The 27277-nt window shown below is 41.4% G+C and overlaps 1 protein-coding gene and 2 long non-coding RNA genes across 4 annotated transcripts in view; 1 reads left to right on the top strand and 2 right to left on the bottom strand.

Moving 5' to 3' along the window:
• Positions 1–225: 225 nt before the first annotated feature.
• On the bottom strand, positions 226–13561 carry LOC142072592 (uncharacterized). Its single transcript, XR_012669087.1, has 2 exons — positions 13204–13561; positions 226–479 (listed from the first exon to the last, which is right to left on the bottom strand). It is a non-coding gene; the product is annotated as an uncharacterized LOC142072592 (long non-coding RNA).
• Positions 13562–22457: 8896 nt separating this feature from the next.
• LOC142072594 (uncharacterized) lies at positions 22458–26352 on the bottom strand. Its single transcript, XR_012669088.1, has 2 exons — positions 26207–26352; positions 22458–22582 (listed from the first exon to the last, which is right to left on the bottom strand). It is a non-coding gene; the product is annotated as an uncharacterized LOC142072594 (long non-coding RNA).
• A 151-nt stretch (positions 26353–26503) lies between these two features.
• Positions 26504–27277, top strand: part of TDRD9 (tudor domain containing 9) — a 164265-nt gene continuing 163491 nt past the window's right edge. For both annotated transcript variants that reach the window (XM_075129909.1, XM_075129910.1), the window contains exon 1: positions 26504–26958. In XM_075129909.1, the coding sequence (XP_074986010.1) occupies positions 26786–26958 (173 nt within the window). In that variant the 5' untranslated portion in view covers positions 26504–26785. The remainder of the gene's footprint in view (positions 26959–27277) is intronic.

Raw genomic sequence — 27277 nt, forward strand, 5'->3', positions numbered from 1 at the left:
TCTGGTGATATGCAGTCTTCTAGGATCCTTAGACTGATGGTCACATTGCTCTTTTATGCAGTAGCTGCTTGGTATGAATGTGTCAGCTTGTACTAAAGATTAAATGCCATCGTGTGTGTGTGTGGGGGGGTTCCCCATACATAAAAAAATCCAGTTCTGCTCCACTGTAACTTAGAATGATGCAACAAGTAAACACATCAGAAAGACTGGAGAAGACAAAAACAAGAAAGGAGAGGTTTTTTATTTTTACATATTTAGGCATATAACCATGTCAGCTGTCACATTAATGTCTTGGGTTTTCTTTTCTTCAGTTGTAATCATGAGAGTAGCAGAGGGAGCATACAAGCATAGCTAAGCATTAGCTGTGGAATATTAGCTGAAGATGTGGGGTAGAGGAGAGATTTAGAGGACAATCCATTCATTGACATTTAGTTCTGTTCTTCCCAAGGTACCATTTTGTGTGGGGTACATTCTTTTCCCTTATTTCAGAAACAAAAAATAGGGTTTTCTTTTTAGTATTTGATCTATTGTTGCATTTGATGTAACAAGTCATAGGGTTGTTTTCAATGAACTCAAACATCTATCAGGGAAGTCAGGTACTTCTCTACTCCCCTTTACTGTTTCCAACTGCTTCAGATACATACATTTTCTCAAAGGTCTCGAATAAAATCCTACAGTATTCATATGAGTTCTTTAGACATACTGCTAAAAAATTGTAGCTAAATCTACCACTTTTTTATAGACACCCAGCATCAACCCTTAATTTAAGAGGGGACGTCCTATTTTATTCATCTGAAGTTCACAAACAACTGTTTTCCTTCCTGATAATTAATGCTGGATGCGGGCTTGTCTACACATGGAGTCATTCTGGAATAGCTACTGTGCTTTAAATTCACATCCTATCTTAATCCAAATTGACTTTCAAAGTGTAGACTTTCAAAGTGAGACAAGGTTATAAACAGAAGAGGTAGGAAGGGAGAGACACACACATAGAAGAGTGGAAGAATATGTATATAGTGGGAGAAAGAAGAGATTATACATCAATTAAAATGAGTGCTCCTTTTGTAACCCATACACCTTCTGGGTGTGGTGTTCTGTCCCATCTAGTGGCACCGAGACCACTTAGAGAGAAATTAATGAGTTTGCTCTAAAGCCTTAGCTAACAAGCATTTGGCTTTTAGCTCATGCAATAGAGGTTCATGCACTAAGCTCCAGGAGGCCCCACCCGCTGACGACAGGGGTCTGTCGGCATTACACTTGCATTTATGCTACTATGTTGATCTCACCCGCCGACGAGGGGGGTCTGTTGGCATTACACTTGCATTTATGCTACTATGTTGTTTATACTTTCTTTCCAAACTCCAATTATATAAAAGCTCCATATAATTAGGAATGCACTATAAGACATAAATCAGTCTTTTACAAAGTAGTATGCAAGTGAAAGAGATGTATCTTTGAAAAAGAAACAATACAATAGTGTCTCCTGTTGTTTATATAAAATGCCATAAAGATTTGACGCAAGTTAAGGCTACATGTAACCTGTAGCTCTATAAGACAGAAACACGTTTGTGACATGTATTTTAAAAGCCTGAGTGATCAATTTTCAGAGCTTTGTGTGACTGACAAGAGAATGCTGAATTGAGAAGTGTGAGAAAGGGCATGGGTGCTTCTTATATTTAGCTACCCAACTTACTAGGAATCTCAGTCTCTAGAACACAGAATGCAGAAAAGTGTTTAATTCTAGATGGTGAATTCAGATAAAAGAGCAGCAATGGTAGGATTATCTAACCAGCAGAAAACTGACTTTAATTTTTTGTAAAGGTATCTGCAATGCCTGTCTATTACCATAACATCCCTTCCATAATACAAATAAAAATATTCAGGGTTTCTAACTTAGGGTTGTTTGAGGGTTGTTTTTGTATAAATCATATAAAGAATGGTACTCCATATAGAAGAACTGAAAATACTGAAACTGTTCAAACATTAATGAGAGCTGCAAGTTACTGGTGGTGATTAGAAAAGGAGTACTTGTGGCACCTTAGAGACTAATCAATTTATTTGAGCATAAGCTTTCATGAGCTACAGCTCACTTCATCGGATGCATACTGTGGAAAGTGTAGAAGATCTTTTGTACACATAAAGCATGAAAAAATACCTCCCCCCACCCCACTCTCCTGCTGGCAAGAGAGTATCTAAAGTGATCACTCTCCTTACAATGTGCATGATAATCAAGGTGGGCCATTTCCAGCACAAATCCAGGGTTTAACAAGAACATGGGGGGTGGGGGTGGGGGAGGAAAAAACAAGGGGAAATAGGTTACCTTGTTACCTTGCATAATAACTTAGGCTTGAATAGAGACTGGGAGTGGCTAAGTTAATTGTATCCAATTTGCAAATGAATTCCAATTCAACCGTTTCTATTCATTTGCAAATTGGATACAATTAACTTAGGCTTGAATAGAGACTGGGAGTGGCTAGGTCATTATGCAAGGTAACCTATTTCCCCTTGTTTTTTCCTACCCCCTCCCCCTCAAACGTTCTTGTTAAACCCTGGATTTGTGCTGGAAATGGCCCACCTTGATTATCATGCACATTGTAAGGAGAGTGATCACTTTAGATAAGCTCTTGCCAGCAGGAGAGTGGGGTGGGGGGAGGTATTTTTTCATATTTTGTGTGTATAAAAGATCTTCTACACTTTCCACAGTATGCATTCAATGAAGTGAGCTGTAGCTTACGAAAGCTTATGCTCAAATAAATTGGTTAGTCTCTAAGGTGCCACAAGTACTCCTTTTCTTTTTGCGAATACAGACTAACACAGCTGTTACTCTGAAACTGGTGGTGATTAGTGCATCATCCTATATTTCATATCTATATTTCTATAGAGCAGGCTTTATTTGTGGTGTGATGCTATAGTCAAAATGTCTAATATGATCCTTAGATGTATAAATGGGAATATCAAGTAGCGATAGGAAGGTTAATTACCCCTGCCTGTGGCATTGGTGAAACCACTACTGGAAAAATGGAGAGGGTTCAGCAAAAAGCCATAAGAATGACTGAAGGACTTTGGAAAATGCATCTGCAGACTGAATTGCAGAATCAATTTTTAAGCTGATTTCTTCCAAGAGGGTACCCCATATGATATAATGCGAACAAGTGTGATAAAAACTAGTAAAAGGACTACTATATGAAACATTGGATTTCCCCCTAAAGTCCATTTATTGTGTGCATCTTCCAATGCCAAGAACATTATTCCTACATGATACAGGAAGGGGTGTGAAACCGCAACACAAATCAAAGTAATGTGGATCTTCTTTCTCTGCCCTCCAATCAGCTTTTGAAAGTTCCATACAATTATTTTCTCACTTTCCATTTACGTCTCTTTGGGCCCAAGGGTGAGTAACTGAAGGAGTAGTCTGTGTTGGAAAGGAAAGGAGAGAGGTGACTAGATAGTACTAACTAGAACAGGTAACTTTTTTTTGGGATAGACTCCTTTTCTTGTTGTATTATACAGCAAGATTTAACTTCAGAAATTTGCTGAAAAGAATGTTTACATTCCAATTTTTATTGAAATAGAGCAGAATCCTTTATTAAAATGGATGTGCCTCCAGTTCTCAATTGGGTTACTGAATGGAATGCACTGTTTACTTTAAATCTCTCCAGTTTATCTAAACAGGAGATCTTGAAGTTTAAAAAAAAGGAGGCTAGGAGACCATTTGTCAAGCCATATTGTAGGCAATACTGTGAAATACAATTTTGCTGCTAGAGTAATATAAGAAAACTATTTATAATCTCAAACTACTGGAGAGATTTAATAAGGATATTTTGGGTGCAATAAACTAAGTTATATGGTAGTATTATAGGTAATAGGCATCACAAGCAGAACCCATCCATAAACAGCATATTGTATAATTGTTTTAGAATACTTCAGATGTCCTCAAGATACAGAGCTATCTTTATTAAAGTAGAAATATTTCAGATACAGGTTTATTGTTATCTTGCTTGATATTCTTGGGCATGCACCCAATACCCAGTCATATTCTAATCTAGCTTGTTACTTGTTCCTCCCCCAATAATTCTGTAGTACATAGCAGGATTTGTCTGTACTCGTCATTTAGTCTATTGTTTATATAGTGTTTTCCATCCTGAAATATGCCACAGGATTTCTACCTATATTCAAGAACTCTTTTAGCATTAGCACAAAACATTATACACAACAGTTTAGAACATGAAATGAAGGCTACTATATCCAATTGACACTGCATGAAGAAGTCACATGGGCAGAATGTAATTATCCCAAACAGAATTCACCCAGTATGCCGATGTTAACTATACAGCTTCTGCAGCAAGTCTCACAGGTCAGGAATTTGGTTTTACGTCTCATGAGAAAGACAAGCAGTTCTAGCCGTACAATACCGTGCAGGGATATTGGTTATGTGCGAGCCCAGAGGGAATAGTGCCAACTACAGAATCAACAGTATTATTTCCCATAGCATAACTTGTTAGCTGTGGGGGAACTCCAGCTATTTTCTGATATGGTTGAACCACTACAATGATATGGATGTTAAACAGCTGAAGAGCACATCCATTTGAGAAGCAGAATAGTTAAATGCACAGTGTGACAAAGTTCCTCCTCTGCCTCAGTGAGTCCTGTGCTTATTGGCGGATTTGCTTGCCTCAGAGATTCATGGCAGACCTCAGTTTGGCCACTCTTACTAGTGGCTCAAACCTGCCACCCACTCAGCTAACCTCATCACTGGCCAGCATGCAGGAAACAGAGAACAATCCCCGCAGTCTCTGTGTCCCACCTAGTGGGTCGGGGACAGGTCATATCCCTTTCCAGTTTAGGCCTTCCCTTCTGGTGTTTCTCAGAGACCAGCTTCAACTCCTGCTGTGTCCAATCAGGAGTTGGGGGAAGGGGGGACCGAGGCCCACCCTCTACACCAGGTTCCAGCCCAGGGCCCTGTGGATAGCAGCTATCCACAATGTTCCTTGTATCAGCTGCATGACAGCTACAACTCCCTGGGCTACTTCCCCATTGCCTTCCCCCCAGCACCTTCTTTATCCTCACGACAAGAGCTTCATCCTGAAGCCTGATCACACTTGAACTCTTCACTCCTCCAGCAGCATACCTTCTCACTTCCTACTCCTGGCACACCCCCCTTACTAACTGATGGGAGCTCCTTTTTAAACCAGGTGTCCTGATGAGCCTGCCTGCCATAATTGAATCTAGAAAGTTCTTAATTGGCTCCAGGTGTCTTTATTAGCTTGCCTGTCTTAATTGGTTCTGGCAGGTTCCTGATTGCTCTAGGGCAACCCCTGCTCTGGTCACTCAGGGAACAGAAAACTGTTCATCCAGTGGCCAATATATTTGCCTTCATCCAGACTCCTGTATCCCACTGGTCTGGGTCTGTCACAACAGTAACATGAAATCCCCAAGGTGACCGTGATTAAAAACTACTAATGGATGTTATTTCTATTTTCTGCCTGCTCAATGTTATTCAGGTTTAACAGATTCTTTCTAGTAGCAACAGGCACTTGTACTGACATAAACAGTGTATTAAACAGTTTACGTCACACTCCCCATCAGTACCCAGCCCAGGCCAGGGAAGATAATGATCCAACTAGTGGACCAAATTTGGTGATGAATCCTGGTCATGTGCCACCTGAGGCATGTTGTGCATATGCTAAGAGGAAGAAAGAACCACTGCCACACTTCCGTAAACTTTCCTTTTTAATCCTAAATACCTCAAAGAGGTGTCATGGCCTTTCTGCATGTACTGAGTATTAGCATAACTGTTTATTAAGAGAAACCATCTCCTTTGTTGTGGGCCTGGTCCTTTGGCCTAATGAATTTGGTTGGATTATAGTCCAGTGTCTGAAACACAGAAACAATTGTGCTGTTACACACTAGATTTAATACCACCGAGAGATTATAAAGGAGGGAAAGTTCTGTGTGTTTGGTGCAGCCCATGATGACATTCCTGACCTCTGAACAGCGCAGGGTGCTGCATTCTTTGTACTGGTTTGAGTGTTGGCAACAGTACCAGTCATTATAGGAGAGAAAGAACTCTGAATATATACATAACTTGGCAGGTACTAGGAAGAACTAATGTTCAATTATACATGTATATATTCATCTGTACATCTTTTCTTGCAGATATGAAATTTAAGTTTTCCATTCAATACAGCTTTGGTTCTTTTAACCTGATCCCACAGTTTATATGGTAGGCAGCCTACAAATTAAGAAAACGAGGTTGTCTCCAAGGATAAAGGATCTGATTTGATGCCAGTTGAAGTCAGTGAGAGCCATTTAATTGGATAAGACCCAAAATTACTACATAGAAAATCCCCTCATTTATCCATTAGTACTTTACTTTTCATATCCTGATTCCCATCACAATTGTACTGCTGCCATATTTGGATTCCATCTCTTATGTATTAAGCTCCAACCATGGTAGGTGCTTTATAAATAGCTACAAAGACAATGACCTTCACCTGGAGAGCTTATGGTTTAGTAAGCAGGCAACAACAGGAGGAAAATAGTGAAAAACAATATGATTAAATGGTGACATTAAGCACATCTTGCTAGTTCCAAGGGTTACAGTTTTCAGTTTTGTTTACGTGCACATTGTTTTCAGTAAATGAAGGAGGTGAAGATGGACTAGGATTTATAGGTTTTTGAGGAAGTTTGATTTCAGGATGGAAGAAGAAGGTGGAAGTCAGCCAGAGCAAGAGAGGGGAGTTCTGGTCTATAGGGAGGTCCAGAATAAGGCCTCAAGGCAAGAATGAGAGAAATTCACAAAGGGAGCATCAGTTATGTTGATTGGGGTGAAGAGGGCAGCAGAAAGAGAGGAAAATAGAGAATTAAGGCTGGTCTACACTAGAAAATTAGATTGATCCAGCTACATTGCTCAGGAATGTGAAAAATCCACATCTCTGAGTGATGTAGTTAAGCCAACCTAAGTCCCCGTGTAGACAGTGCTAGGTCAACAGAAGCATTTCAGTGTAAACATAGCCTTGTACTGGAGTAAGGTTGGATAGGGCCTTGAAGGAAGATGGACCTTAAATGACCCTTTACACAAGGAATGGGTGGATAGGAAACCAAATTTCTAAGGCTGTAAATATCAACACACTACATTAGCTTCCCCATTACTGTTTTAATTAACAGTTGTGTTTTTCCCTTATAGGAAAAAACACAGCATCTATTGGAAATGCAAACACACAGCTGGTAAACCAAAGATGACAAGAAAGGAAAAACAGACAGAGTACAGCAGTTAGATGAATATTTTTAATAGAGATTACCACAATGGGGTTGTGGATCTCAGAATTAGCTGACCTATTCCTTTAGTTCAATTGGAACTTGTATATCTAATAAATTACATGTTTATTTTCCATATCTAATAAATGACTTAGCTTTACTGAAGTTTCCAAATCATCATCACCATGGCGGTCAGTTCATTTTAAATATGTTGGGGGAAGGAAGACACTGCTCTTAAGTGACTTGCCTAAAGTAGCACAATAAATCTGCAGCAGAATAAGGATTAGAATCCAGGAATTTCTAGTTCTGAGTTCTCTTTTCAAACTATAAAACCACACTGCCTGCTCTAGACCACTTTTTTCCTTTCTACTGATTGCTGAGAGCTCTAACACGAGGGTATGAAAAGTTTTCTACACAAGGATTAACTTGCAATTTCTTGCTATTCTTTCACCTGCCAAATTCTTAGTCAACATATTCAGTGCTTAGAAGAGGATCTCCAATCTTACTACTCTTTCCTTCCTAGTAGATTTACAGATTTCCGTGACTGGAACAATAGAGATTCCACATGTTGATTTCCTCATATTTTTTTAGCTTCATTTCAGCCACCTGGTGATATGAGATCATACATAATATCCTCTGTCTGACAGGCACCTGATAGTTTCCCTTCCTTAGAGACAAAAATGAAATTACACCAAAAATGTGACCATGTGTAGTAGTGTATACTTCTAGCCTAATCTAATCAGCAGTTTACTGTCATGATTCATATATATACACACAAAAAAGAGGCTCATTAAACTGTTTTCGTATGTTTAGATCATTTCCTGCAATTTTCTTCATCTTCCCCGCACACACACACAAGAAAGTTCATCTGGCATTTTTCATAGATTGCTAGTTATTTATAGGGAGCTTACGTAGGTTGGTCCCAGGACTAATGTTTCTTTGGCTCATAAGCATGGCCATACTGGGTCAGACCAATGTTCCACCTAGCCCATACTGTGTCTTCTGATAGTGGCCAATGACAAGTGCTTCAAAGGGAATGAACAGAACAGGGCAATTTTTGAGTGATTCACCCCATTGCTCACTCCCAGTTTCTGGCAGTCAGAGGCTAGGGGCACCCAAAGCTTGTGGTTGCATCCCCGACCTTCTTAGCTAATAGCCATTGATGAAGCTATCCTCCATGAACCTATCCAATTATTTTTTGTTCCCAGTTATAGTTTTGGCCTTCACAACATCTGCTGGCAATGAGTTCCACTGGTTGAATGTGTGTTGTGTGAAGAAGTACTTCCTTATGTTTATTTTAAACCTGCTGCCTATTAATTTCATTCAATGAACCCTGGTTCTTGTGTTATGTGAAGAGGTAAATAACACTTCCTTATGCATGTTCTTCACACCATTCATCGTTTTATAGACCTCTATCATATCCTCCCTTAGTCGCCTCTTTTCCAAGTTGAACAATACCAGTCTTTTTAATCTCTCATATGGAGGCTTTTTCATACCCCTAATAATTTTGGTTGCCCTTCTCTGTATCTTTTCCAATGTTAATATACCTTTTTTGAGATGGGGCAACCAGAACTGTACACAATATTCAAGGTGTGTACACACCATGGGTTTATATAGTGGCATTATCATATTTACTGTCTTATTATTTATCCTTTACCTAATGGTTCCTAACATTGTTACTTTTTTGTTACATTGCTACTGCTCATTGAGCACATGTTATCAGGGAACTAGCCACAATGATTCCACAATCTCTTTCTTGAATGGTAACAGCTAATTTAGATCAGTAGTTATCAATCAGGGTACATGTAGCCCTGGGGGCACGCAGTGGTCTTCCAGGGGGTACGTCAGCTCATCTAGATATTTGCCTAGTTTTACAACAGGCTACATAAAAAGCACCAGCGAAGTGAATACAAAGTAAAATTTCATACAATGACTTGTTTATACTGCTCTATATACTATATGCTCAAATGTAAGTACAATAGTTATATTTCAATTGATTTATTTTATAATTATATGGAAAAATGAGAAAGTAAGCAATTTTTCAGTAATAGTACACTGTGACGCTTTTGTGTCTTTATGTCTGATTTTGTAAGCAAGTAGTTTTTAAGTGACATGAAACTTGGGGTACACAAGACAAATCAGACTCCTGAAAGAGATACAGTAGTCTGAAAAGTTGAGAGTCACTGATTTAGACCCCATCATTTTATATGTATAGATGGGATCATGTTTGCTTTATTACTTTGCATTTATCAACATTGAATTTCATCTTCCATTTTGTTGCCTAGTCCCCCCCCTTTTGTGAGATCCCTTTGTAATTCCTAGCAGTCTACTTTAGACTTAACTATCCTCAGTAATTTTATGTAGTCTGCAAACTTTGTCACCTGTTTACCCTTTTTCCAGATAATTTATAAATATGTTGAACAGGTCTGGTCCCAGTACAGATCCCTGGGGAACACCACTATTTACCTCTCTCCATTGTGAAAAATGGCCATTTATTCCTACCCTTCATTTCCTGTCCTTTAATCAGTTACTGATCCATGAGCAGACCTTCCTTCTTCTTCCTTATGACTGCATACTTTGCTTAAGAGCCTTTGGTGAGGGACCTTGTCAAAGGCTTTCTGAAAGTCCAAGTACACTACATCCACTGGCTCACCCTTGTTCACCCGTTTGTTGCCCCCCCTAAATAATTTAGTAGACGGGTGAGGCATGATTTCGCTTTGCAAAACCGATGTTGACTCTTTCCAAAAAATCGTATTCATCTATCTGATAATTCTGTTCTTTAATATAATTTCAACCAATTTGCCTGGTACTGAAGTTAAGTGTTATTACCCATAATCGGCAGGATTGGCTCTGGAACCCTTGTTACATACCAGTTAGTAGTTCTGCAATTTCATATTTGAGTTCTTTCAGAACGCTTGGGTGAATACCATCTGGTCGTGGTGATTTATTACGGCTTAATATATAAATTTCTCCCCAAACCTCCTCTATTGACACCTCAACCTGGGACAGCTTCTCAGATGTGTCACCTAAAAAGACTAGCTCAGGTGTGGGATTCTCCCTTACATCCATTGATAGTGATCAATGGCTCCATGTCTAGTTGGCAGCCGGTATCAAGTGGAGTGCCCCAAGGGTCGGTCCTGGGGCCGGTTTTGTTCAATATCTTCATAAATGATCTGGAGGATGGTGCGGATTGCACTCTCAGCAAATTTGCAGATGATACTAAACTGGGAGGAGTGGTAGATACGCTGGAGGGGAGGGATAGGATACAGAAGGACCTAGACAAATTGGAGGATTGGGCCAAAAGAAATCTGATGAGGTTCAATAAGGATAAGTGCAGGGTCCTGCACTTAGGACAGAAGAACCCAATGCACAGCTACAGACTAGGGACCGAATGGCTAGGCAGCAGTTCTGCGGAAAAGGACCTAGGGGTGACAGTGGACGAGAAGCTGGATATGAGTCAGCAGTGTGCCCTTGTTGCCAAGAAGGCCAATGGCATTTTGGGATGTATAAGTAGGGGCATAGCAAGCAGATCGAGGGACGTGATCGTTCCCCTCTATTCGACATTGGTGAGGCCTCATCTGGAGTACTGTGTCCAGTTTTGGGCCCCACACTTCAAGAAGGATGTGGATAAATTGGAGAGAGTCCAGCGAAGGGCAACAAAAATGATTAGGGGTCTGGAACACATGACTTATGAGGAGAGGCTGAGGGAGCTGGGATTGTTTAGCCTGCAGAAGAGAAGAATGAGGGGGGATTTGATAGCTGCTTTCAACTACCTGAAAGGGGGTTCCAAAGAGGATGGCTCTAGACTGTTCTCAATGGTAGCAGATGACAGAACGAGGAGTAATGGTCTCAAGCTGCAGTGGGGGAGGTTTAGATTGGACATTAGGAAAAACTTTTTCACTAAGAGGGTGGTGAAACACTGGAATGCGTTACCTAGGGAGGTGGTAGAATCTCCTTCCTTAGAGGTTTTTAAGGTCAGGCTTGACAAAGCCCTGGCTGGGATGATTTAACTGGGAATTGGTCCTGCTTCAAGCAGGGGGTTGGACTAGATGACCTTCTGGGGTCCCTTCCAACCCTGATATTCTATGATTCTATGATCCTCTGCATTGAAGACCAACGAAAAAAATGAATTTAGCTTCTCTATAATGGCCTTGTCTTCCTTGAGTGCTGCTTTAGCATCCTGATCATCCAGTGGCCCCACGGATTGTTTGGTTGGTTTCCTGCTTATGATGTACTTAAAACATTTTTTGCTGTTAGTTTGAGTCTCGTTAGTTGTTCTTAAAACTCTTCTTTGGCCTGCCTAATTACATTTATACATGTGATTTGCCAGAGTTCATGCTCCTTTCTATTTTCCTCAGTCAGTTATGACTTCCAATTTTTAAAGGATATCTTTGTGCCTTTAACTGCTTCTTTTACTTTGTTGTTTAGGTATGTTCACGCTTTTGTGGTCCTATTATTATGTTTTTTTAATTTAGGGTATACATTTAATTTGAGCTTCTATTATGGTGGTTTTTAAAAAGTTTCCATGGAGCTTTTAGGCATTTCACTTTTGACACTATTTCTTTTAATTCCTGTTTAACTAGCTTCCTCATTTTTGTGAAGTTAAATGCTACTATGGTAGGCTTCTTTGATATTTCCCCCTTATAAAGATTTTAAATTTAATTATAATTGCTATTTCCAAGAAGTTCAGCTATATTCACCTCTTGGACCAGATCCTGTGCTTCACTTTGTACTAAATCAAGCATTGCCTCTCCCCTTTCGGGTTCCAGGACTAGCTGCTCCAATAAGCAATCATTTATGGCATGATTTCCCTTTACAAAAGCCATGTAGACAGTTTCCCCATCTTTCAAAAAGGGCAGTACTTTTGGGGGGTATTACACAATGCTACATTAACATTTATAGAATCTTTGAGTCTCAGCTGAGAGGCATTACAGACAAGACTTGAAAGATTTACTGGATGTCTGAGTTAGAGGTTACTGGCCAGTCTGGTAAGTGGAGGGAAGGACCCTGGATTGCAGGAATATTACTTCAGGCTTGCCATCTGCCTCCTACCCACCCCTCCAGCAGCAGCACTCCAGAAGGTGAAGAGGGGATTGAAGACCCTTCCCTGACCAGGAAGTGTTACAGCTGGAGAGAGAAGCTTTAGGTCACCCAGGAGGAGATAGCGGGATCCTGCAGCCTCTTTTTCTGAGGCACACCCTTACAAATGGCACCAGTCCTCAGCTAGGAAGACGCAGACGTGAGGCTTGTTGCTAAAGCTAGTTTAGGAGCCTAGGTGCTAGCACAGCTCTTGCGGCAACTCAACCCCAGTCCCTCTACAGCAGGAGAGTGAGTATGGAACCAACCTGCACTCTTTACAACACTTCTGCTGCTACCTTCTCCCCCAGCAGAGCTTGATACGCCTGAACGGGAGATGGGGTGAAGGAAGTGGGAGCTGACGGCCTGTAGAGTGGAGATCCAGGTCCTCAGAGGTACCTAGTCACTGGTCCGCTCAGCACTGCAATGCATTACCCCGAGGTAGCATGCTCATAGTGAAATCTTCAGGCCTAAATTAGGTATTCGGGCTTCTAGTATAATGCATAGGGAGAGGAAGAGATTCTCAGAAGCCAGCAAGCTGAGAAGGGAGCCACCTAAACAAGTCAGGAGTGAAATGCAGCAGAAAGGGGAAGGGAGATGACAGAGGCGTAGTCCACAGAGAGGCAGCTTCCTACAGTTGGCATCTTCCAGCTGTCCTGGAATAAGGCACCTAAGCCTCTTCAGCTGCTTAGGTAGCCCATCCCCTAGTAGCCACAACTGCCTGTCTACTACTTATTGGAAGCAAGTGGGAAACAGTTTTCCCATCCCATGAGAATTTTCAAAATATTTGTTTTGACACTGAACCTGGGCGTGGGAGACCCAGGTTCAAGCCCTTGCTCTGACTGCTTTGGAACAGGGATCTGAACCTACCTTCAGATCCAGCCAATGGGTTATAGAATCTGTTTCTCTCTCTGGCCCAATGAATAATTTATACAAAGTAGAACAGCTCCTGCAGTAGAGTTCCATCCCACAATAGCTGAAAAAACATAGTAGTCAGGACATGTAGCTGGCACATGGGGGACCTAGGCTCAAATCCCTGCTCTGCCTGAGGTGACCGACCAGAAGATCATCTCCTCCCTCCTCCCCCAGTTTCAACGGATAGTGATTTTTGTCACTTTTGCTGCTTCCCAGAGGACAGAACAACAGCAGTAAAGTTGTGACAGGTTTCAGAGTAACAGCCATGTTAGTCTGTATTCGCAAAAAGAAAAGGAGTACTTGTGGCACCTTAGAGACTAACCAATTTATTTGAGCATAAGCTTTCGTGAGCAACAGCTCACTTCATTGGATGCATACTGTGGAAAGTGTAGATCTTTTTATATACACACAAAGCATGAAAAAATACCTCCTCCCACCCCACTCTCCTGCTGGTAATAGCTTGTCTAAAGTGATCACTCTCCTTACAATGTGTATGATAATCAAGGTGGGCCATTTCCAGCACAAATCCAGGGTTTAACAAGAATGTCGGGGGGGGGGGGGGGCAGGAGGAAAAAACAAGGGGAAATAGGTTACCTTGCATAATTACTTAGAATATCCCAGGTCGGGACTGGGAGTGGCTATCTACTACCCAAGATCCATAAACCTGGAAATCCTGGTCGCCCCATCATCTCAGGCATTGGCACCCTGACAGCAGGATTGTCTGGCTATGTAGACTCCCTCCTCAGGCCCTACGCTACCAGCACTCCCAGCTACCTTCGAGACACCACTGACTTCCTGAGGAAACTACAATCCATCGGTGATCTTCCTGACAACACCATCCTGGCCACTATGGATGTAGAAGCCCTCTACACCAACATTCCACACAAAGATGGACTACAAGCCGTCAAGAACACTATCCCCGATAATGTCACGGCTAACCTGGTGGCTGAACTTTGTGACTTTGTCCTTACCCATAACTATTTTACATTTGGGGACAATGTATACCTTCAACCCAGCGGCACTGCTATGGGTACCCGCATGGCCCCACAGTATGCCAACATTTTTATGGCTGACTTCAAACAACGCTTCCTCAGCTCTCGTCCCCTAACGCCCCTACCCTACTTGTGCTATATTGATGACATCATCATCATCTGGACCCATGGAAAAGAAGCACTTGAGGAATTCCACCATTATTTCAACAATTTCCATCCCACCATCAACCTCAGCCTGGTCCAGTCCACACAAGAGATCCACTTCCTGGACACTACAGTGCTAATAAACGATGGTCACATAAACACCACCCTATACTGGAAACCTACTGACTGCTATTCCTACCTACATGCCTCCAGCTTTCACCCTGACCACACCACACGATCCATTGTCTACAGCCAAGCTCTGCGATACAACCGCATTTGCTCCAACCCCTCAGACAGAGACAGACACCTACAAGATCTCTATCAAGCATTCTTACAACTACAGTACCCACCTGAGAAGTGAAGAAACAGATTGATAGAGCCAGAAGAGTTCCCAGAAGTCACCTACTACAGGACAGGCCTAACAAAGAAAATAACAGAACACCACTAGCCGTCACCTTCAGCCCCCAACTAAAACCCCTCCAACGCATTATTAAGGATCTACAACCTATCCTGAAGGATGACCCAACACTCTCACAAATCTTGGGAGACAGGCCAGTCCTTGCCTACAGACAGCCCCCCAACCTGAAGCAAATACTCACCAGCAACCACATACCACACAACAGAACCACTAACCCAGGAACCTATCCTTGCAACAAAGCCCATTGCCAACTGTGCCCACATATCTATTCAGGGGACACCATCACAGGGCCTAATAACATCAGCCACAGTATCAGAGGCTCGTTCACCTGCACATCCACCAATGTGATATATGCCATCATGTGCCAGCAATGCCCCTCTGCCATGTACATTGGTCAAACTGGACAGTCTCTATGTAAAAGAATAAATGGACACAAATCAGATGTCAAGAATTATAACATTCATAAACCAGTCGGAGAACACTTCAATCTCTCTGGTCACGCGATTACAGACATGAAAGTTGCAATTTTTCAACAAAAAAACTTCAAATCCAGACTCCAGCGAGAGACTGTTGAATTGGAATTCATTTGCAAATTGGATAGAATTAACTTAGGTTACCTTGCATAATGACTTAGCCACTCCCAGTCTCTATTCAAGCCTATCTCCCCTTGTTTTTTCCTACCCCCCCCCCAGACGTTCTTGTTAAACCCTGGATTTGTGCTCGAAATGGCCCACCTTGATTATCAAACACATTGTAAGGAGAGTGGTCACTTTAGATAAGCTATTACCAGCAGGAGAGTGCGTTTGTGTGTGTGTGGGGGGTGTGTGTGTGAGAAATCCTGGATTTGTGCTGGAAATGGCCCAACTTGATTATCATACACATTGTAAGGAGAGTGATCACTTTAGATAAGCTATTACCAGCAGGAGAGTGGGGTGGGAGGAGGTATTTTTTCATGCTTTGTGTGTATATAAAAAGATCTTCTACACTTTCCACAGTATGCATCCGATGAAGTGAGCTGTAGCTCACGAAAGCTTATGCTCAAATAAATTGGTTAGTCTCTAAGAGTACACAAGTACTCCTTTTCTTTTAGTAAAGTTGTGTTAATTTCAGTTGCTAATGCTTGGCAAAACTATCAGAAATATCAGTGGAGCAGCCTGCAGACTCAGCTATGACACCAAATTGACTTAACCGTCCAAAAGTGAAATGAATGTATCTTTACAATCATGAGGGCTAAGGTTGCAGGGTTGTTGTTTGTTTTGTTTTTAGAAGAAAAACACAACTTTAAATTCTGCAAAAACAGATTATTTAGGTCACCACACTTTCCAGGCAAAGTTTCTCATGTGCCTTAGTGAGTGAATTTATCAAGCTCTAATTATTCAAATGCAAAGTTATCATAGCAAATATGTATCACATATGGAGATGTCATGGTTATCAGAGGGAAATGAACCTGGAACTTTCAATATTAAGAAGATGATTTTTGAATAAATGAAAAACTCCTTTAACCGTGAATAGGTAACAAGCTGTTGCATTTGCTGGGGCCAGTTACTAAAGGGAGACAGTTGCAGCACCACTTACCCAACCCACATACATTTTCAGAGGTTACATTAATCAAAATCCTTATGGGTAGTATAGGCAGAGCAGAGCAAAGCAAAGCAAAGCAAATGAAAAAGTAGTACTCTGTTTAAGTCCACTGAAATACCCTGAACCAGCTAAAATGCAATCAGAACATACTCATGACTTAAGCCTTTTATTAGATCAGTAATGCCTACTTCCAGTGCTTAAACAGAACGCTACATGTAAGAGACTGAAATGTTGCTTGTAAGCTGCAGTACCAGTAATGCCACAGATTTAATATTCGATGTGTATGTGCTGAGTATATATCTTCTCAGAAAGTCACTGTATAATTTAGGTCCTGACAGTCCCCTCTAATATAGCCAAGCTTTTATTCAAATAAAATATATTACTTTTTACTTTGAGTAAGTCAGTCACCAAGATACTGGATTGCCCTCAAATGCTACTAGTGTTCCATCCCATGTAATATGTATAACACATGGCTACTTTTAACAAACATAATTTTGTTGGAAGAGGGGAAAATGTTAGAAGTCAGTTAAATGCGTATTGCATCTACAATGCTTGTAGATATTCAAGTTTGTATCCAAATAAAATATATCTTGTTTGCAGAGACAATGAACACAAAGATGAGCAATGCATATATTTGACACTAACAGCTCATCATCTTATTTTCCTCAGAATTCTGAGGTAATGCAGAGCTGATTTTCAGAGGCATAAGTGGCAGTTGGCTGCCCAGTTTGCATTAATTACCAATGGGAGATAGGCAACTAGTTGCTCTCTGTTCCTTTGAAAGTCACCCCCTCAGACTTGGAGGTTCAACAAAAAGAACAGGGGCAGTCAGGGGTACACCTGCCTTATCTAACATGTCCCAAATGCTCAGTGCTGTGAGATGAAATCCCTGTGGCACCTAGTGGGCATCACTTTTCTAAAAATTTCCAACTCCTATAATGCCCACAAGCGAGAATAATGTAGGGTACACCTTGAAAAAGATTTTCTTATTTGATAATACCATTAAGTACTATTTTCTAACGGAAACAATTATTAATTTTATAAGCCTGTTCAGTGTAGCATCTTGCAATTGCTCCTATAACAAAGGGGATGAACATCTGAACCGTGATAATCCACTAGTTCTATTAAATGTTCTCTATTCTGAACAGAACTGTGTCACTACAAGTTAATGTCTAAGTTATCTTTTGAATAGAGGCAAAAAAAGGGTGGAAATTATGCAGAAATTTCAGAGGCATTTTCTGTGACATTTTTGTAACAGTACGGCTTTTGGTGTCTAATTTTTCTGCAGAATTATCAAAAATATTTTTTTAAATTTAAAAATTGATTTTTAAAAGAAAAATTGCATCTAAACTTTGAAAAAAATCCCACCATACAACTAAGCTGACCAATCAGAGGTTTCACAGTAGCAATAAAAATTCACACATGGAAAATGTTGAATACACTGAGATATTTTGACAAAAAAAAAGTAAAAAATTCAACCAAATTGTTTGTTTTTAAGTTCCGACCTGTTCTACTACAATATATTTAGTTTAGCAACATAGTATTTACTTCGATGTGCTCTTTTGATACAGTTTGTGGTAACATGAAAGTTCTTATGAAACTGTACAGAGCAAAAAGATATTAACAATGTTCTTAAATTTAAGTTAGAGTATTAAAATACACTCCAGAATACTTCTTGCTCAACACATTTATTCCTCCTATGCAGTACAGTGGATTATATACAGTTATAGGACTGTACAATGCTTATGCGGTCCAACTAACTTCCCTATGATGGTAGCTTGCTTCATTTATAGCAGAGATGACAGGTCATGGAATGCATACCCAGTGAAGAGCCATTTAATGATGGCCAGGAACAGAGGATTCTGAAACAAAAACACAATTTAGATTGTTCAAAAATTAAAGTAATATAAGTTAGAAGTCTGAAATTCAGGACAGATACAGTTAAGTATCCACAGCTATGAATATCCAAAAATTAGATGAATCAATATGTCAAAGTATTTGAAAATTCTTCATATCTACAAGTGTAGCCTAATATTTTAACATTTACATCATCAATTTTATTGATTAAATATGATTTCACAGGGGAAAAAGTTACCTCTAAACTCAGGATATCTTTATGTGGGGTAAATAGTTATTGCCGTACAGTGCAATGGGAGGTATTTTCATTTTAACTGTAAGGTTAGATAACATATCTTTATGTACAAAATTGACTCAATTTGGAGCAAGTAAATTGTCTATCTTTGCAGTCAGAACTGAAATAGAACAATTATATTAGCAGAAGAGAAATAAGAAAATTATGACTTTAAAATAGCCACAAGCAATGATATACTTAAAAATCTTATTTTATTTTATTTTTTTGTAAAAGTTTAATATGGAATCAGTAAGTTAAAATGAACTAGTTTGTTGATAGCTAAAAATGGTAACCTTGTTAAACTTAAGGTCTACCTGGTTAGATTAAAAACCCTCTATAAAATGGTTAAGCCCATTGAATATATCTTTTAGAACTCTTATTTAAAAAGTTACGCTCCTGAACTCCACTACTGTTCTGTGGCAGAGATTAACTTAATTTATTACACAAAGGGAAAAAATATCAATGAAAAGTGGAGCATTTTACAAATGTACTGCTACGTTACCAGGGTTGTAAACACTCTGACAATGATATCAGAGTAATAGAGAGAACTGTAACAAAAACTGAAGGTTCCCTTTAAGGTCTACTTTGCAATATCCATAATATAAAAACAAACTAAATTTAAATTAAAAATTAATATGTTGGTCTATTTGCTTTAAATCTTATTCACAGTTAAAATAAACTATAGAATACTCTGCTGTATAATACAAATACTTACTGTCTGCCACTGCTTTTTTACCTAGAAACAGAAGAAAAATTGAAAAGGTACAAAATTTAGCTTTGCATTTTTCACTTTCATTTCAAGTTTTAAGATCTTGAAAAACTAGTAAGCAACCAAACTTGGACCAATTTTCAGTGATGACAGGAAATGTACAAGTGAGCTGTAGCTCACGAAAGCTTATGCTCAAATAAATGTTAGTCTCTAAGGTGCCACTAGTACTCCTTTTCTTTTTGCGAATACAGACTAACACAGCTGCTACTCTGAAGTTCTGAAAAGTTAAGCTTGTTGCAAAAAATACTTTGTTAAAGTAACTATTAAAACAAGCTGTTTAAAAAAATCAGGATATATTGTAATTTTTTAAATAAATATAATAAAGTGTTATAAGATCTCATTATAGCCTGCTGTTAAATCTTTGAGATGCAAGGAGTGTTTCTGGAAGAATTATGGGGACCATAAATTAAGGCTTTTAAAAATACATATTTATACACATTAAGACTTCTAACTGTAAGTTCACAAGTTACCAAGAGGAGAAGATTGCACAAGTTTGTATACTCATGTGCTGTACATTTAGAGACATTTATCCCAGAGACATTTATAGATTCTCTGGTGACATGTGATTACTTTGGGCCATACTGTTGGTTTATCTGACCACAATGAAGTTTTTCCTAGTGCAAAGGTGTAGAGCTAACAGCGTAAAACCAGCATAGTAGTTCCTACTGCACTCTGCCTCTGGCAGGAATGGAACTGTGGTCGGATATCCTCTATGCTCTCATCCTTGTCTGCACTTTCTAGCCCTTTACGGCTATTAGCAGTTGGCACACGAAGTGTCTTTAGGGGGCCAGCACAATACAAACCAGACTGAAAATTAGGGAAATGCAAAAGTGAGCTTAAAACCAACTTTGTAGTACCCTCCTGCGTTGGGCTGGGTGCATTTTAGCCAGACCCCAGGATCTGGGATATTAAAGATACACATTTTTACACAACACCTCGGAGTGGTTTGCAAACCTGCAGTTTTTCTGTGAAATTTGCTTTACTAGCACCAAATTACCACTTGTTCAAAATATCTGCTGTGATACTGGAGGTGAATAACCCTCGCCCAAATTCATTAATACTAGGACTGTTGATTAATCTGAGTTAACTCACACGATTAACTCAAAAGTTAATCATGATTAATCGCAGTTTTAATTGCACTGTTAAACAACAGAATATCAATTGAAATGTATTAAATATTTTGGATGTTTTTCTACATTTTCATATATATTGTATTCTGTGTTGTAATTTACATCAAAGTGTATATTTATTTTTGATTACAAATATTTGCACTGTAAAAATGATAAAATAATATTTTTCAATTCACCTCATACAAGTACTATAGTGCAATCTCTTTATCGTGGAAGTGCAACTTACAAATGTAGATTTGTTACGTAACTGCACTCAAAAATAAAAATGTAAAACTTTAGAGCCTACAAGTGCACTCAGTCCTACTTCTCGTTCAGCCAATCGCTAAGACAAACAAGTTTGTTTACATTTACAGGAGATAATGCTGCCCTCTTCTTATTTACAATGTCACCAGAAAGTGAGAACAGGCATTTGCATGGCACTTTCATAGCTGGCATTGCAAGGCAATTACACGCCAGATATGGTAAACAAGTTGTGACAAGGTGGCTGATGTTCATATGGTGGGTCCTGCGCTTTTCTTGGGGAAGGGGCTAAGACGCCATCCCTTGCCAGTGCTCTTGGGCACCGAAGGCCCTGCTAGTGGCCCAGGAAGGCGATAGAGGAAGGAAGCGGGCGAGAGGTCTGGGTTTGCTCCTCGCTCTGAGTCCCAACCCCTCTCAACCCCTCTGCGGGTTTCTTACCCTTGTCTCCCTTAGGTGGGGTTACCCTCGGTCCTTAGACGCTGGGGGAAGGGAGTCTCCCTGTCCTGCTGGGCCAGGGTCTCCCATACTTCAGTTTTCTGGTCTTCCAAATCTCACAACACACCTCCAGGCTCCCGTCCTCTCTCCTTCCTCCTCCTTCTCTGACTGCCTGAAGTAGGGGGGTTTATTAGGTTCCTGACAGGGCCTTAATTGACAACAGGTGCTCCAATTAACCTGTAGCAACCCTCCCTAGTCTAAAGGGAACCACGCCTAGGGCTTATATATTTCCCCTCTAACACTGCTCCCTGGCCCTCCTGTATTACAATGTGTATGCTCCTTCATGCTTTGGCTACCATTCCAGAGGACATGTTTCCATGCTGATGACAGTCGTTAAAAAAATAGCGCATTAATTAAATTTGTGACTGAACTCCTTGAGGGAGAATTGTATGTCCCCTGCCGTTTTACCCACATTCTGCCACATATTTCATGTTATAGCAGTCTCGGATGATGACCCAGCACATGTTGTTCATTTTAAGAACACTTTCACTGAAGAGATGATGCAAAGAAAAATGCAAAGAAGGTACCAATGTGAGATTTCTAAAGGTGGCTACAGCACTCAACCCAAGGTTTAAGAACCTGAAGCGCTTTCCAAAATCTGGGAGGGATGAGGTGTGGAGCATGCTTTCAGAAGTCTTAAAAGAGCAACACTCCAATGCGGAAACTACAGAACCCGAACCAGCAAAAAAGAAAATCAATCTTTGGCTGGTGGCATCTGACTCAGATGATGAAAATGAACATGCGTTGGTCGGCATTGCTTTGGATTGTTATTGAGCAGAACTCATCATCAGCATGGACGCATGTCCCCTGGAATGGTCGCTGAAACATGAACAGACATATCAATCTTTAGCGCATCTGACACGTAAATATTTTGCGACACTGGCTACAACAGTGCCATGTGAACACCTGTTCTCACTTTCAGGTGACATTGTGAACAAGAAGCAGGCAGCAGTATCTCCTGCAAATGTAAATAAACTTGTTTGTCTGAGCGACTGGCTGAACAAGAAATAGGACTGAGTGGACTTGTAGGCTCTAAAGTTTTACATTGTTTTATTTTTGAATGAAGGTTTTTTTGTACATAAGCACTTTTTTTTTTTGCTGATATAAACTGTATCTGCATGAGGAGGTTTGCTGGTATAGCTTTCTCAGTAAACCTTTTCTAGTGTCTGGACTTAGTGAGGTGATAAAGCAACTGCTGATTATTTTAAATAAAATATTTGGGCATTTCCAGACAATTAATTTAAACAGTTTTATTTACAACAAAGGCTTCAAATAAAGTACACTAAAGCTAAGATTGAAACAATTTAACTTACCACCAAAGGAAATTTTGTAATAGGCATAGGTGGTTAAGGCCAGCCCAACCCATATTTCCTGGTAAACCTTAGTGTAATAAATCCTCATGTTGCTCCATGTCCTACTAAAATATTGTAACATCTGAAAGTTATTAAAAAGAAAAAAAAAGAAAAAAAGGTCATGATGATGAATTTTGCTATTACAGCCTCACCTGATGTTTTACATGAATAAAGAAAGTATTTGTTGCCTCTTGAATCAGGAAAAAATAAATAAGGAACTTTATAGTTAAAGGAAACATTTAATCGTATCCCTAAATAGGGTTTAAAAATAATAACCGTTTAACCTATTAAAATTCTATCACTTAAACGGTTAACCGTTAAGCAGTTCATATAGGGTTTTACATGGTGCCTTGGCTGCCAACCCCGCATCCCAGCTGCATGCCAGCAGCGGAGTCCTGGGTGCAGGATGCTGGGCGGCGGCAGAGTTTAATTGTTAACCGAAACCGATAAGATTGATGCTTATTGGTTAACCAGTTAAACTTCTACATCCCTATCCCGAAGCTGAATTTAGTTTAATTTCCTATGTTTTTATTTTAAAATGTATTATATTAAATTAATGTTTGTGAAAAGTGCACATATATACAGACCTCTGGGAACCGAAGTTCTCTATTGCCAACCAAAAAACTGTATTAGATGGAATCAAGGTCAAGAGTACATATCAACAACAAAGGTAAAAAAAAAAAGTAGAACAACGTAGTAATTATCCCCAAACCAAACATTACAAACCCAGAAAATTCAGAGCTAAGGTTACAAAAGGCTGCTGGGTGCTACCACAATAAAAATAATGATGAATAATGATAATGGGTCAAGTAATTACCACTGAGAGCTCTCGACACATGTCCACTTATCCTAAGGCTGCTCACGACTCATTGAAACCAACAGAATTGTTGCTTACAAATTAGACAAAGTGTGATGATTCACTGAGTTACCTCGGATATCACAATACCATTTAGAAGTTACCTGAACTTTTGATCTGATACTGTCAATATGTAATCATAACTAGTGACATAAATAGTTGGTAACAACATCTTATTTACATTCCAGTTTCTTCAAATATAACTTATGTACAGATTCCAATGAATTTTAACTACATGTAAAGTAAAGTTTGAAGAGTTTTAATCCTTGATTAAGATCAAACTCACTTGGAACCAGGCTCCCTGACCGGGGGGGGGGGGGGGGGGCGGTGACTGTAGGGGGAAGCTGCCAAGGGGTGCGGGTGATGCAGGAGTGGCAGCGGCCAGGAGCCCTGGGCCCTTTTAAATCGCCTGGATAGGCCTCAAGGCGCCTAAGTGCAAGAGACAGCACCAGGCTCTGCGGGCTGATGTGGGTGGTCCTGGAAGTGACAGATTCGTCACTTTCGCCCCAGGCCCCACCCCCCCCAGCCTGGCACCTGGAATTTCTGTTGGCGGGCCTGTTTGGAACAAAGAAAATACTAACATGCTAAGTTTCTTATAGGACACATTTTAAAATTAATGTTAAATTAGTGAAATTAAGAATTGCAAATTTTCTGAAAATTCACTCTATACTGAGGCAGTGTTTGCAACATAGACACCTCTATCACTAGAAACTGGGCTAAGACCAAATATTTCGCACAGGCCACCTAATAGCCACCATGAGTCACAACGGGCTTGCCTTCACAGGGAAAAGAGGTGTGTTCTTAATTCAAATTAGCTAACTCAAGGAAAAATACTAGTGAAGACAAGGTCCTAACGGTGAAACTGATCCTTACACCCCCATTTTCCTATACTGTAATATTGTTATATCTGGGTAACAAGGATTTTTGGGGGACTGGGAGGAAGTAATTTTAAATTAAGAATAATCAAGATCCTCCTCCTCCCCTTACCCCAAGCCAAAGTGAAAGAGCAAAGGGTCTTACCTAGATTTACTTAAAAATAGTCGAGAGGGGAGATGGAGCAAGAACATTGTCCAGAACAACAGATGCCCATCCCTGTTCTACTGAGCTTTATTTAATTAAATTTATTTATTAAGAGTCTAACATTTCCTCTCAACATGGCACGTTCACCTTTACTCAGAAAAACAGAATATATATAGTTATAGGAGGCTGCTGAAAATACCATCTGACAGACAGTTTGGAGAAGATTAAAACCAACACCATTACTCCAAGCACTCTATCTTTGAGACATGGCCAAGCATCAAGCAATCTATCAACATGTTTAATACTCGTTCTGTCCACAGATTTGATATTTACAAATATTTTTGTGAAAACCTGAGATATTTTAATATAACTTCTTCCCAACACTCCAAAAGACATATATATCCGGGGATATATAAGAGAACCACACTGTATAATACTTTAGGCTTCTCAAGGTAAAATGTTATGGAAATGTAAAGCATTTAAGAAACTATACACACAGCACACCTAAACCAATCACATATGGATAAAGGACAGCAGCTAGAGCACTGGAAAACTGTAAGAAGGAAGGACAGAGTTTGCAAGGGACTTTAGGTCCAGGTTCCACAGACCTATTTGCTAATAGTAAATAGGAGGCTCTTCCTGGCACGTATGTGGGGAGGGAGTGGGAGAAGGGGAAAAGGAGGTGAGACTAATGTCATCTTTGAAGCAGAGACCATCTTTCTTTTTGTTGTTTGTTTACAGTGCCAAGCAAAATGTTGCCCTGATCCATTACTAAAGCTCCAAAGCATGGTGCTACCACAAATAGGCAATATGTAAGCATTCATTTAAAAGGACATTTAACCCTTACTGATGTGAAAAACTTCTGAATACACAGCAATGCAATGATGTTTTCCCTGAACTGTGGAGAGACAGCTCTATTACATCTGTTACCTTTCCTGATATGAAGCAGAATGAAAAAACTAGTGTTGTGTTTTCAAAGCTGCTATTCAGAACTATGAGAAAGACTTCATACATTTCAAATGGTTTCTGCTTAGAACAAGCATTAGGAGGCAACGCAGACATATATACCTATCAAAGCAACAAGAGGATCTGATACAAAAGGGAAAAAAAAGAAAAATATATGGACAAAATGCTTTTTCGCCCACTAGCAACCAAATAAAGCAGAGTGTATGACTTCAAATGTGTACTGCATTAACAATAGGCTCAAATGAAATCCCCACTGAATAAACACACTAAAAATCCCAGCACCCTTGAGCTACTGAGCCCGGGGGGCGGCGGGTAAGATCCGGGCATCCTACAAGGTATTGGCCCATCTTTTACATCTGCTTCTGGCTACTAAGTGCCTGCTACAGCGCCGAGCCCTGGCCTGTTCACTCGAGGAGTGCTTTGGGCTCTAAAGCACCTCTGCAGAGCAGGGAAGGCCTTTGCTAAGGACTCACCCAAGAGACCCACCTGCCATCCCGTCCACCCACCCTGGAGAAGGAGGAACGTGCATCACCACGGAGGGGACCTCGAGACTGTAGGCGAACAGCGTTAACTTGCTGCCCTCCACCCCCGAGGAGCAGGACAGACGCGACCGATCTCCGCGCTCCCCCTCCCTCCGGCATTGCCAGGGCGCAGCCCCCGGACTTCTTCCCCCACGGCTGTCCCGGGCCAGGCCAGCTCCTCTCCTCTCTCCGTGGCCCGGCCTTCTTGGCAGCCGGACCCGGCTCCGGCACGAATCCCCCGGGCTTACAGCGCCTGAGGAAGGCCGCAGCCGCGCTCGCTGCAGACCCGGAGGAACCCGCCCTCCCGAAGCTCCCTCAGCAAGACCAACCGGGCCGAACCCACCTTGGAACCGGTGACACACGGCCGTTGGCGAAGGTCACGGAATGGAACTGCCGCTACCGCCGCGCAGGCCGCTGGGAAAAGAACCGCCAACGAGAGGAGTGCCTAGAACGTCTCCGGCGGTGCCCCTCCCCTTAGAGAAACCGGAGCGACAGGCACCCTAGCAGGCCCTGCTACCCCAGCTAAAGTGCGCTCTGCTTTCGCCTCAGCGCCCCCTGCCGGCAAGGACCCCTCAGCGCCCTTCGCCCACAGCGCCCCCCTGCCATGCAGCCTGCTCAGTGACCTACCTCCCGCACGGCAATCCCTGCAAAGGAACCCGCGCTTCTCAACGCCCTGTCTTCTGTTGCGCCCCCTGCCGGGAGAAACCCGCTAAGCCCTCTGCCAATTGCCAAAAAGCCCGCTCGGTGCTCTGCCGTCCCCCCGGCACCCACTATTGCGGAAGAGCCCGCTCAGCGCCATGCCCGCCATTGCTCCCCCTGCTGACTAAGAGAGATCCCCCTCCAGTGTAGGAAATAGCTCAGGGCCCTGCCCTTCCCCTATAGCCCTTTGCTGGGGGGGGGGGCACGCCCAGCTATTCCTTCAATGCGACTTCAACCCAGCGCAATATCCCCCCTGCATTGCCCCGATGGAGAGGAACCCCAACAGCCCTTAGCCCCCTCCTGCGGGAGGGAGCACTGTACAACCTGTGTCCTGCGCGGCCTTCCCCAGGCAGTCTGGGGGATGGCTTGTCTTCGGGCAGGAGCGGGATTTGCCAGGTGGGAGTCATACGGGTTATGGGGTGTGTGTAACCTATGGCGGTGGTTAGGGGGATTTGCTGACAGTGGCTGCTGGGATTCAAGGAGGGAGGGGCGCATTACCCTGGGATGGGGGAGAGGTTGGCTGGGATGCAGGGAGGAGAGGGTGCGGTTGGTGCCCTTCTAGGTGTGGGAGGGGAGGACGCTGTAGTGAGGGCTCATCCTTGGCACCGCAGGAAGGATTTGGAGGGACCAAGGCGATGCGAAGGGAACCTCATTGAACGCAGCGCGGGAAACTGAGCAGCTCACGTCCTCGCCGCGGCTGCGCAGTGTGAGCACG

This window comes from Caretta caretta, chromosome 6 (genome assembly GCF_965140235.1).
Source record: "Caretta caretta isolate rCarCar2 chromosome 6, rCarCar1.hap1, whole genome shotgun sequence".
Classification (NCBI taxonomy): domain Eukaryota; kingdom Metazoa; phylum Chordata; order Testudines; family Cheloniidae; genus Caretta; species Caretta caretta.